The sequence below is a fragment of the Bufo bufo genome, chromosome 4 (genome assembly GCF_905171765.1).
Source record: "Bufo bufo chromosome 4, aBufBuf1.1, whole genome shotgun sequence".
Classification (NCBI taxonomy): domain Eukaryota; kingdom Metazoa; phylum Chordata; class Amphibia; order Anura; family Bufonidae; genus Bufo; species Bufo bufo.
The window spans coordinates 226,017,957-226,031,381 of record NC_053392.1 but is presented as its reverse complement, the minus strand read 5'-3'; the positions used below and the strand labels follow the sequence as shown (position 1 = coordinate 226,031,381).

At 41.8% G+C, this 13,425-nt stretch overlaps 1 protein-coding gene across 2 annotated transcripts in view; it reads right to left on the bottom strand.

The window, feature by feature from the left end:
- Window positions 1-13,425, bottom strand: part of LOC120997963 (probable cation-transporting ATPase 13A5) — a 262,081-nt gene that overhangs the window by 106,543 nt on the left and 142,113 nt on the right. For both annotated transcript variants that reach the window (XM_040428345.1, XM_040428346.1), the window contains exons 14-17: window positions 8,458-8,608; window positions 8,288-8,374; window positions 8,000-8,156; window positions 6,214-6,331 (exon numbers count right to left, since the gene is read on the bottom strand). In XM_040428345.1, coding sequence (XP_040284279.1) covers window positions 6,214-6,331; window positions 8,000-8,156; window positions 8,288-8,374; window positions 8,458-8,608 — 513 coding nt within the window. The remainder of the gene's footprint in view (window positions 1-6,213; window positions 6,332-7,999; window positions 8,157-8,287; window positions 8,375-8,457; window positions 8,609-13,425) is intronic.

Here is a 13,425-nt window from a genome sequence, read left to right as displayed (position 1 = left end):
AGCAGCCGCTCACAAAAGGAACAGCCCGAAGCTGCGGCAGAAGGAGACGAGGAGCCGAATACACTCCCTCTATCCAGGGCTTACTTCAAAGATACCCTGATGTCCTCTCTATTAGCAGCCCTTGAACCCATAAGTTCTGACCTGTCGGCCATCAAACAGGACATCAAGCATGTAGGACGGAGAGTAGAGGCTCTAGAGGACTCTCAGTCTGCCATTATAAAACACCAACAAGCGGTCTCCCAGCATATCGGCACTATTCAATCGAACTTAAACGCTTTATATTGTGCCGTGGAAGATCAAGAAAACCGCGGCAGATGCAATAACCTGCGCTTCCGCGGTATACCGGAATCGGTTGCTACGGGTGACATCCCACATACAGTAACTCAAATCTGTTTATCCTTCTTGGGCCCTGATTCTGCCCACAATGTGATCCTGGAAAGGGCGCACAGGGCGTTAAGACCTAAACCGGCCACAAACGCCCCTCCGAGGGATATAATATGCAAATTTCTTGCCTTCCCAGTTAAGGAAGATATCCTTACTAAAGCCACCAGACGGGAGAGATCACTTGGGACGGATCCCATGGCATCCTATACAGATAGAACTTCCCATTTGGCATATCTTTCTTCTATGAAGGTCGCAGGATGGCTGTCTCCTCATATGCGGATCTGGATCAAGTATACGATCACTTGAACATCAGCCCGCTGAATATCCAGAACTGGGACATAATACAAGATCATTCCTCTCTTCCGAATCTACCTACAGCCGAACATTGGGAGAAACAACGTACCCCCAGATCTGTCAAGTAAAAAAAGAGAAGTATCCCTATCCACACCAAGACGTCTGCCAATGGGAAAATGAGAAGCCCTGGACTTTGGGTCTGTCTATACCCTCTATCCATACTCACCTCCTTTCTCAGCTCCTCCCATATTTTAACCTTCTCTCCTTCTTTACACTCTGATCCCTCACTTAATTGCGCTTCCTCTTCTTCTTTTAGTTTCTTATACTCCCCCTCTCGATTAATAACCATACTGGTATTTTTCATGACAAATGATGTATCTTAGGGTCATAATTCTGATTACCACTTCCCCCATGGATGCTATCGTATTACTCTGCGCATGTGCGCATTTGTTAATGTTTCTTTTGTTTTCATGGTATTTCGTTATTACCTTACCTGTTATTATTTTTAATTTGTGGACCTGCAATATCACAATCTGTTTAAACGAATCATCACAGAAATATCCAAGTCGTCCCTACTGGCCTGAGGTGCTCCCACTGGATCGGGGTCAGATAGATCGGGATTTCTTTGAACCGAAATGATGACTAATCTTAAGATTGCATCATTTAATGTCAAAGGCTTTAACTCGCCCTCTAAAAGATGCTAAATATTATCTTTCATGAAAAAGAAGCAGACCTCAATTCTGTTCTTACAAGAAACCCATTTTAAATTTAATAGATATCCCGATCTTTCTCGCTCTAGTTTCCCTGTGTGGCTCCACTGCGGATCAAACTCATCTGCCTCCAGAGGGATCAGCATTGGTTTTAACAGTAATACATCCTTCCAATACTGTTCCCACCAACAAGACGTTGAAGGCAGATACTTATTACTCAAGGGCACTATTGGTAGCTGTATGTACACTCTTGTAAATATATATGCCCCAAACGTCGACCAGGCGGCCTGGTTCAAAGACCTTATCCCAATTATAACCCCTTTTCAAGAAGGCACACTGGTCCTAGGCGGTGATCTCAATGTCACTCTGGACCCGTCTTTAGATTCATCCACTAACAAGTCTGCATTATCCAAACGGCACTCTGCACAATTAATAATTCACTAGCTGAATTACACCTGGTCGACGTTTGGAGAGTGTTGAATCCATCCAGGACTATACCTTTTACTCAAATGTGCATGGTTTCTATCAGAGACTTTATTACCTATTAGTCTCTAAGGAACATATTCAATCGTGTAAAGACCCTTGTATTGACTCAATTCACATGTCTGATCATGCCCCTATATTCATTTCTATTCCCCATCACTATCCCCTCCCAGGGCATTCAGATGGAGACTCAATCAACAACTCCTCTCCAACCGAAACCATGTCTCCAAACTAAAAAAAGTCCTAGAAGACTTTTTCACTCTGAATGCCCTCTCAGAAACCTCCCCCCATATTTTGTGGGATACTCATAAAGCCTTTATGCGAGGGCAACTTATCAGTTTAGGTTCCAATGCTAAAAAGTTAAGATCGGCCCAAATAGATAATCTTATCCTAAATATTAAAAAACTGGAGACTCAACATAAACAAACTCTCTCTGATCCACAACTAGCTGAACTCACCAGACTTCGATCCGAATTAAAAAATCAACTAAACACTGCCTCAGCTAAACATTTTCTTAACTCCCAATTCAAATTTTTTGCCCACGGAGACAAAGCATCGAGATTCATGATGAACAGGATAAAACAAAGGAGATCCCATAACCATATATGTAAACTCCACACCAAAAATGGGGGAACTGTTGTTATCAAGACCAAAGATATAGCTTCTCAATTTTGAGACTTTTACCACACTTTATACAACATCCCCAAAACTACCTCTCAAACCGAGGTACTCTCTCATTCAGAAGCAATTCAAAAATTTCTTCAATCCCTATCTCTCCCAAACTTAAATCAATCTCAAAAGCTCTCCCTAGAATCTCCTTTTACACTCACAGAAGTGAAAGAAGCTATAAAACAGCTCCCCAGAAATAAAGCCCCTGGGCCAGATGGTCTCTCAGCCATATACTACCGCACCTTTAGTGAATTCCTTGCTCCCCACCTACTTTCACTTTTTAACCGGTCCCTGAGGGGAACACCCCTAACTCAAGACATGACCAGAGCACATATCACAATTATCCCCAAAACAAATAAAGACCCTGCTTACTGTGAAAATTATCTCCCTATATCCTTACTGAATCTGGACCTAAAACTACTGGCTAAAATACTTGCTAACCGTTTATCCCCGATACTTCCCTATTTAGTCCACAAAGACCAAACAGGCTTTGTATCTGGCAGAGAAGGTAAAGATAATTCAACGAGAATTATGAACGCCATCTTTTACGCTAAAAGAAAATCTTGCCGATTAGTCCTTGTCAGCACCGACGCCGAAAAAGCATTTGACAGAGTCAACTGGGACTTTATGCGTCTTGTCCTTATTAAATTTGGGCTCCCAGACCCCTTTATACAGGCGGTCTTCTCAATGTACCTTAATGCCTCGGCGTCGCTGCTGGTAAATGACACCTTCTCCCCCCCTTTCCCTATCAAAAATGGCACTCGCCAAGGTTGCCCGTTATCCCCTCTGGTCTTTGTTCTGGTCATGGAACCCCTACTCCAATCCATACGCCAAGACCCCCTGATAGAAGGCATCAAATTAGGGGGCCATGAACATAAAGCTGCTGCCTTTGCAGATGATTTATTACTCTTAACTACCAACCCCTCCACTTCTCTACCCCGTATCTATGATCAACTAGAAAAATTTAGTCCCCTGTCTAACTTCAAAATTAACATGAAGAAATCCCACGTCCTAGCTATAGGTCTAAACCCACACACCAAATCTAAACTCGCTTCCCGTTCGCCCTTTAACTGGGACTCACCCACCATAACATAACTGGGAGTCAAAATTGGCTCAGATCTTTCCAATCTATTCAATCTCAACTATGTCCCTCTACTACAATCCATGCAATCCCAAAGTGATAATTTATTTTTCCCAACACTATCATGGTTTGGCCGAAAAAAACTTTTTACTTCCCTTGTCTTGCCAAGACTAAATTATCTGCAACAGGTCCTACCCCTCCCTATCCCCAACACTTACTTTCAATCCCTTAATAGAGATATCCGAAAATTCATCTGGAACAAGAAAAAAGCTCGCATTAGCCTCCATATTCTGCAGAGACCCAAATCTTCAGGTGTCATTAATCTTCCTGACCCTGCAGCTTATAATATGGCTAGCTTACTATCCAGAGTCGTAGACTGGTTTAGAGAAACTTCATTTAAATCTTGGGTTGGAATGGAATCTTCTTTCTTCCTCTCTTCATTTAGAGTTCTCCTAATACACCCTAAAAACTCCCACCCGAATTGTATTCACCACAATTTAAATATCAGGGCCACTTTGGAAATTTGGGATAAATTTCAAAAATCAGCCTTAGCAGTTCCCGTACCCTCCCCCATTATTCAAGTTAGGGACCTTTTGAATCTAGCTCCGATAGAACTATTACAAAGCCTCCCTCCCTTAAACAGATACTCCACACTGCCAGTGACCTCTCTATTCGGAGAAGATGGTAAATTGGTGGATAGATCTACCATTCAAAGCCTTTTCACCACGGTCACTCCCTCCATATTTTTCATAGCCTTCCTCCACTCCTTTATCTCCAAACATATCCAATACAGAGATATGCTTAGGCCCCTGACATGGTTTGAAAGCCTTATCTGCGCAAACCCTCCCCCCCCCCCCGAAAACTCATCTCCCTCATTTACAGGAGACTCAACTCTCCTGTCGCTATGCCTAAACCATCCTTCATTGGTTCTTGGGAAAAAGACCTGGGCACACCATTTAACATAGAAGAACAACAACGCCTCTTTATCGAACCGCATTCTTCCTCCAGATGCGTCAGAATCCAGGAAAACGGATATAAACTCCTTACCAGATGGTACAAAACCCCAGAGGTAACTTGTCGTTTCTCATCCTCGGGTTCTGACGCATGCTAGAGATGTGGGTCTGGAAGGGGGACATTTTATCATATCTGGTGGTCATGTCCATCAATTTTTTCATGGTGGTCCAAAATATTTAAGCAATGTAATTTAATTAGCAAAACACATTTTTCCCCCTGTCCCAACTGGCTGACCCCTGACCTTCCCCCGCTCGATCACTGGTTTAACAAATTCCATTTACAGGTTTGAAGAAATGTCCGCATGGGAAAACCACTCACACAGAAACTTCAGCGCTCTTTGGAAACTTTGGCTGGACTTCAGGAGATATTCTCTGTGACTCTAACCCACATGGGTATCACAACCCATATATTGTAGAATTCGCTCTTGTTCTATTGTGCAGACCTCCACATGTTTGTGTTATTATTATTTGTCATATTACCTAATGTAAGGTGATGCTGTATGACACACATACGTGTCCATCACTATTTGCTTGTACTTTTGCTCTTATGGTTAAAACAAAATAAAAACATATAATAAAAAAATAAAAATAATCTGTGCTCTTTCTGAGCTCAATTGTACATAGAAGCCATGCTATAAGTAACTGACAGCATTTCTGTATAAGTGTATGTGTATACAAAGAGATCTGTCAGTCACTGAAAAGATTGCCCTGTGTACAACTGAAGTCAGAAAGAGCAGCTATTTTAAATTACAGGTTTTACAGAATCATTTCTCATAAATCTATATGTCAATTCTTCCCCAGCCTATGGTTGATGGTCAATGGGTATATAATGTCCCTTCGCTAGTGGGATGGTGCCTGAGCTTTAGGTCCTTAGTCTCTAGTTAACCAGTAAAGGCACAATATTCTGTCTGTCTGTGTACTGGACTTCTGCCTGACAACTGACTGATTACTTGGAGCCTGCTCTGACCTCAGACCTGTTTCTCAGATACATTTGGACTATACCTGCCCTGACCTTGGCTTGTCTCCTGACTAGGAATATTGCCTGTACCTTCAGTGCTCTGTACCGGTGTCTCTGACCCCCATGGGTCAGCCACTAACTATACTGGGACTGTCTCAAGAGGTAGCAGACTGGTGGCTCCCCAGCAGCAATGACCAGATCCCTGTAAAGAGGTTAAAAGATGAAAACCTAGGGACTGGCAGGATAAAGTCTTTAGAATTAGCCAAAAACCAAACCAGTTAGTTTGTACAGTGGGTCCACATCCACTATCTATTACAGTACGGTATACAAAGAAGCTGAATTATAGCAATATTTTTCCATTTAAGTCAGAAAATGCATTACTGAAAGCAGGATCTACAGCTCCATCTCCCCAAAAAATAACCTACCTTAGGCAGATTAATGAACAGTCTCTAGACAATCATCTACCACCTCTTTACTAAATCATGCAATTCAATTTGAATGGACTTCCTATTCTGTCCTCCAGAGAACTAGATTTTGCTCCTTAGATTATTTTTTCATAAGTTACATTTTTATGTTGATTATATAGCAACTGGCATTTTTTACAGTGCTGTACATATATACCTTTCCATGCTTTGTAAGTCTTCATAATTGCACTTCACCAGAGTTTTAGCAGCAACACCAATTACTCTCAAACCTTGAAATGTGTGGCTCTCCAGTTCTTTCAAAAATCCACTGGGAACTTTAAAAGAAAATAATAAATATTATTGTCATCATCAATTGAATAATTTCTTATACATGCTTGATAAATTGTATAAATAATTTATCCAGGTGATATAGAAGGTTGTTCTGATGTAACAGAGTTACAAATTTTCTTCAAATCAGAACAGATTGATAACAGAGACCTAATTATATTCAGTGAAATAAATCTATTAAAATAATTTAGTAAAACGTATCCTCTATCCACACGAAAGCCAATGTATTTCGAGGATTTAGAGCAGGCATCCTCAAACTGCGGCCCTCCAGCTGTTGCAAAACTACAACTCCCAGCATGCCCGAACAGCCGACCGGTATCAGCCTACAGCAGGGCATTGTGGGAGTTGTAGTTTTAGAACAGCTGGAGGGCAGCAGTTTGAGGATGCCTGATTTAGAGTAACACATGTACTCTACCACTCGATTCACAAAGGAGACTCAGGGACCTTTGTTCTTATGATTGATGGGGTCTCAGCAATTAGACACTTAGGGAAGAATTTGTGGTGGTTGTGATGTCAGTTTTAAGTCTGTCTTAGCTTTGTGAGGTTCAGACAAATTTATAAAATTTGCACAGTAATAATATATTTGGTGCAAGTGCAATGTGGTGTACACCTATGTGTGTAAAAGTACACCAGGGAGAGGCCTGGGGTGGAGATGTGAAATTTTGCAACTTCCCATTATAAATGAGTTTTAATTACTGTATGCTCTTATCTGAAATCCTAAGTTACTTTTAAAACTAATGAGGATCACTAAATGTCACAAATAGATTTGAATGTCCGGATAAATTTGATTTGTAGCGAAGTTGAATTTCCTCGTGCTTCGTGGTAGCGAATCAATTTTTCCTGAAATAGTGTAAAAAAACTAAAAAAATCATACCTCATCCATTTTCTTGCGATGGGCCAGCCGCCGCCATCTTACTTGAAGATCTTGCACTAAATCCCATGCACAGTGACATATGACATCACCACACCAGGCATCATCACAGGCCGTGAGCTTTTGAACCAGATCTTCAATGAAGATGGCAGCGGATCTTCGCGAGCAAATGGATGACATAAGTATATATACATTTTTTGTTTTGTTTTTTAATTTAACACTTTGTGACAGCTATAAACGTGGCATCTGAGGGGTACAATGACAAGAAGCGGCGCAATCGCCGCTTCCTGTCATTATACCCACTACTTACAAAGAAATGCCTTTCGTGACGAAGTAATGTATCACAAAGCAATTTAAAAAAAAATATTCGATGAAGCAGTCAAATCGAATTTTTTATAACTTTGCTCATCTCTATTCATAAACTTTGACCAAATGTCGCAAACATATGCACCTAATGTCACACTAAGGCTTCACTTGCAAGATTTTTAAGCCACAAAACTGGCATAGCAGACTTGATAAATGCCCCTTTATTCTCTATGCTGTGGCTTGGGAATTAGTGTTGTTCATGGGAGATCCCTATAAGAAGTTCGGCAGTACAGTTGTCCTTAATGCCCATAGGAAAGAATCAGACGTCAACTATTATATTATAAACTGGTCTGGGAAAATGAAAGCTGAAATCTGTTACCATGGCCAACAAGGGCCATTTTACAGTTATAAAGTGTTAAGAAATTAGGTCCAAATGTTCACTGTTGCTTGCAAGAAAGAAAATTATATTTAATAATACCAGATTCTGCTTTGCAAAAACTGGCCACCATCTCCGGAGCTCCCTTCATGTAGACAATCAACTCATCTCCGCCATTAGCTTCAGCGATGACAGACATACGTTGCATGACAGACGAAAAGGGATATTGGAATAAAACTTGTATTCCCTTTACATTATCCTGTTAAAAAGGTAACATGTAGTCACATTTGTGATGACATTAGTGAAATAACAATATATTGATTAAAGCAGCACAATGTTTTCTTCGTAATTGTAACTATAAGACAGTTGGTTGATTTAAGACTAGTATACCTTAATTCCTGAGTTAGGTCCAGGCCTGACAATAATATTTTGGGAAGAATGTCCATCTTGAATATCTGACATGGCCTCATCTATCACCTGGAAATATTAAAGATCACATCACAAGTTGATGGCTGTGTATTCATTTATGTCCAAAATATCTAACTAATGATAAACCTCACCCATCCTGTGGCTTCAAACATTTTCAGATCTAAAGGATCACCTTGTAATTTCCCATCAAGCATGATAATAGAATGACAGCAAGTCATTGCAGCAAATAGGGGTCCACAGGATAGCTCTTTAATGTGTTCCAGAGTAACCATTGCCTGAAAACTAATATAAAAAAATAAAAATAAATTGTAGAGACAAGGGTGACATTTGAATATATATGTGTATATATGTCTAATATATGCATATATATTGGCCCTGTATGGCCAGTGGGGACATATGGGTCCCCTGTATGTGGGCCCAGTATATGGGTCTGTCCAGGTTGTGTGTCTGTGTGTATGTATATATATATATATATATATATATACCCCTTTGTCAGCATACATGTCTGTATATATATATGTATAAATACTTATGTGCCCCCAGGATGTGGGCTTATAGATGCCCCAGGTATATATTGAGTATATATATGTATATAGATGTGCCCCAAGCATCTATATAGATATATATATGCTTAATCCTGGCCAATATTCCCCCCCAGTTCCGGGTGCCCTCCTCCTCCCCGCCTGAGGAGAGGCCGACAACTGGACAATTATGTCCAGTTTCAGCCACTTCAAAGGACAGAGAATCAATTTAAATTCTCTGTCCTTTGATAACATCTCCGGCAAGGCTGGAGATGTTCTGCTCTACAAAGGCGGGGGAACAAAGAATCCCCCCAGCCCCTGTAGGTCGCATACCTCCGATGCTGTAATTACAGCAGCAGAAGGTGTGCAGGCGCGTCACAGGTGGGAGATTCAAAACATCCCCCGCCTGGAAGCACTGGCGAGGACGCCGCGCCGGCCCACGTGGACTTGGCTGGAGGCATGCGTGTGCATTCCTGCAGTGCGGTAAGGCGGGAGCGAGAGCGCCGGGTTAAATAACCTGATTGCAGAGGGAAGAAAGCGCAGGAAGAGGAGGGAGAAGCCGAGGAACACTGGAATGGCTGAGTTTACCTTGCTACCTTGCTGCCCATTAACCCCTGCAATACCCTGATCCTTGAATCCCTGCCCATAACCCATGCTGCCCTAATCTGCCTTGTCTAACCCCTGATGTATGAGTGTTAACCTTTTCCAACCCTGGGTTAACCCCTTTATGTCCATCATCCCCTGCACTGTATGTATTCCCTACATTGCAGTGATTGTGTGGTTTACCCCTGTCCAATTATCCCAGCATTCCCTATATTACCCACAGCTGCCAACAGCCCCTGCTTTAACCCTTGCATTGCTGGTATTGAATAAACCCCTTGAGGGACAGTGTGTAGCCAGGAGGGTGGGCTGCTGCTAATTTACCTGTGTGTAAGTGTAATGTATAGCTAGTTTGTGGGGTGGAATTGGAATTGTATATTATATTGTACTGTGTGTAGTGTAGCTAGGTGTTTATTGTAGTGCTATCACTGTACTGTGGTGTGTATGCATCTATATTTATATATATTTATAACCATATGATATATATCTACCTCCACTTTGATTCCATATATAGCCACGGGGGGCGGGGGTGTAGTGACTAGATCCCTGGTTAAGACTAGCCTTGGGATTCTTGCCACTGGATTAACCCCCATGTGCACATTGCTCCATAGACATTGCCCGCTACCTGGTGGTTACTGTACCCTTAAGATCGCTTATAAACATGGTTGCTATGGTGACATGGTGACAACAATATTGGTTTCGTTCCTGCAGACATGCGCATTGGCGTGTTGCCAGTGTGCTGACTATGACCGCGCGGGCGCATGCGCGAGAAATGGAGAGATCTCGCGAGCCCTGCTAGGTCCCGGCGCATTGCGTACGCACGCCAGATTGAGCGTTTTGTGCGCATGCGCGGGACTTGACAGGATCTCACGCTTTATCGGCATACACTGACGCCTGCGCACCAGACGCCAGGGGACGCCAACATTGAATCGCTAATGGTTTTCATGACGTGGGTTTGTCCCTCTTTTATTTTCTTTCCTAATGTTTTGATTTATATACACCTCGGCACAGCTGCACTTTATAAAATAATCAGCGATACTTATGTTGTTATGCTGATCTGACATGAGATTTTAAGTTGTGTTCACATTGATGTATACGCTATGTTTATATTGTGATGGCACATGTATATGTATACACTATAATGAATTGTATTATCATGTTTTATACGGATATTTGTAAAATGTATTTAATGAGCAATCATGTTATCTTAATTGGATTCACCCACATAAATATGTTGAGAGCACTGTGTTCACTAGCTTGACAAAGGCTCCATTGAGAGGGCTGAAATGCTGCATTGCAAATAAGTGTGAATAAACATCACTGAATTTCTTCACAAGACCGGAGTACTGCCCAATTTTTTCTATTTCTATTGAACGGCTCCTGTCCAGGAGCGACTGTGGAGTTGCACCCGGCATCCAATATAGTGATGCTGATTTAATTTCTGTTTTTATAAATATATATATATATAGATATAGCGTATTAGTAGACTGTAGATGTGTTATTGTGTTAATAAAAATACTTTATTGTTCATAATACAGCATAGTGTTTTTGATAGACGCCGTAGTATATCGTAGTAGTAATTTGCACGCAGTTCAGTGTAGAGTGAGGTAATAGAGGTAATTATTATTTATAGTATAAATAGGCGGAGTAATTAATAGACGACTCACGCCTATTTATGAATATTAATTATTGAGATTACCACAAAACATCAATAATTAATATTTCCTTTAATATTGGCGAGCCAGGCCCACTGCTAAGAGTTTGTTTTCTGTGTTTGGTTTTGGTGAGGAAAACCGCTTACGCTGTCAACTAGTCAGGCGGGAGGGACGCGGTCAGTGGATTCTGAGCGTCCAGAGCCTGATAGTTTGGACAGGTAAAGCGTTTATTTTTTTCAATCAGAACCAAACACAAGGCATTATCTACAGCAGAGAATTTTAAATCTTTAGATTTTTGGATTTTAACGATTTTATGATTGCTTTACACGAACCTCGAACACATGCGAGCGTCTGCGGGAGAAGTCGTTGAATACCGTCACTGTGAGAGAACCATCGCCGTTGGAGCTGAACAGAAGAAGTCCGGCTGGACAGGAGAAGGCGTTCCTTGTAGTAAAGGACCTCCTCCACACAGTTCCAGACAGGAAAAGTCAGCTCCAGAGAAGATGGACTCTCAACAAAATGTAAGTATGGACTTCTCAACACTGCAACACCTAGCTAAACATAGTACATTTAACCCTATCTTGCCCATCACTTTCAAGTCAGCAGAAATGCTGTGGTCCGAATTGTTGGAACAGGCTTGTAGTTATGACAAGCTTTGTGTTAACAAACAGACGGTATTGAATAAACGGCTTCAGATGCTAGCCAAACTGGTACATACATTTGAGGTTAGCATCTGCAAACCAAAGCGTGTTGCACTGGTGTCTTGGTCAACAGAGACAAATCCTCCGACCATTCATTGCCAGTGCTGTGCCAGTAATTTGAACCAGGTTTCGGCATTGCGGGCACAGCTGGCAGAGAATGTACAGTCTACCGTTGACCAAGACACGCAGGTGGCTAAAATAGAGTCACAGTTAGTAGAACTGCAGAGGCAGAAGGAGGAAATAGAGGCTCAGTTGACTCAGTCGTATGCTGAGATCAAGGCCTTCAAGGAACGGGCTGCCTCTACTGATGTGATGGTAGCCAAATTGAATGACGAGATTGTTGGGGTGTCTTCTTTCCAAAATGGGGTCACATGTGGGGTATTTATACTGCCCTGGCATTCTAGGGGTCCTAAAGCGTGAGAAGAAGTCTGGGATCCAAATATCTAAAAATGCCCTCATAAAATGAATGTGGGCCCCTTTGCGCATCTAGGCTGCAAAAAAGTGTCACACATGTGGTATCGCCGTACTCAGGAGAAGTTGGGCAATGTGTTTTGGGGTGTCATTTTACATATATCCATGCTGGGTGAGATAAATATCTTGGTCAAATGCCAACTTTGTATAAAAAAATTGGAAAAGTTGTCTTTTGCCGAGATATTTCTCTCACCCAGCATGAGTATATGTAAAAAGACACCCCAAAACACATTGCCCAACTTCTCCTGAATACGGCGATACCACATGTGTGACACTTTTTTGCAGCCTAGGTGGGCAAAGGGGCCCACATTCCAAAGAGCACCTTTAGGATTTCACAGGTCATTTACCTACTTACCACACATTAGGGCCCCTGGAAAATGCCAGGGCAGTATAACTACCCCACAAGTGACCCCATTTTGGAAAGAAGACACCCCAAGGTATTCCGTGAGGGGCATGGCGAGTTCCTAGACTTTTATATTTTTTGTCACAAGTTAGCGGAAAATGATGATTTTTTCATTTTTATTTTTTTCCCTTACAAAGTCTCATATTCCACTAACTTGTGACAAAAAATAAAAACTTCCATGAACTCACTATGCCCATCAGCGAATACCTTGGGGTGTCTTCTTTCCAAAATGGGGTCCCTTGTGGGGTAGTTATACTGCCTGGCATTCTAGGGGCCCAAATGTGTGGTAAGGAGTTTGAAATCAAATTCTGTAAAAAATGACCAGTGAAATCCGAAAGGTGCTCTTTGGAATATGGGCCCCTTTGCCCACCTAGGCTGCAAAAAAGTGTCACACATGTGGTATCTCCGTATTCAGGAGAAGTTGGGGAATGTGTTTTGGGGTGTCATTTTACATATACCCATGCTGGGTGAGAGAAATATCTTGGCAAAAGACAACTTTTCCCATTTTTTTATACAAAGTTGGCATTTGACCAAGATATTTATCTCACCCAGCATGGGTATATGTAAAATGACACCCCAAAACACATTCCCCAACTTCTCCTGAATACGGAGATACCACATGTGTGACACTTTTTTGCAGCCTAGGTGGGCAAAGGGGCCCACATTCCAAAGAGCACCTTTCGGATTTCACCGGCCATTTTTTACAGGACTTGATTTCAAACTCCTTACCACACATTTGGGCCCCTAG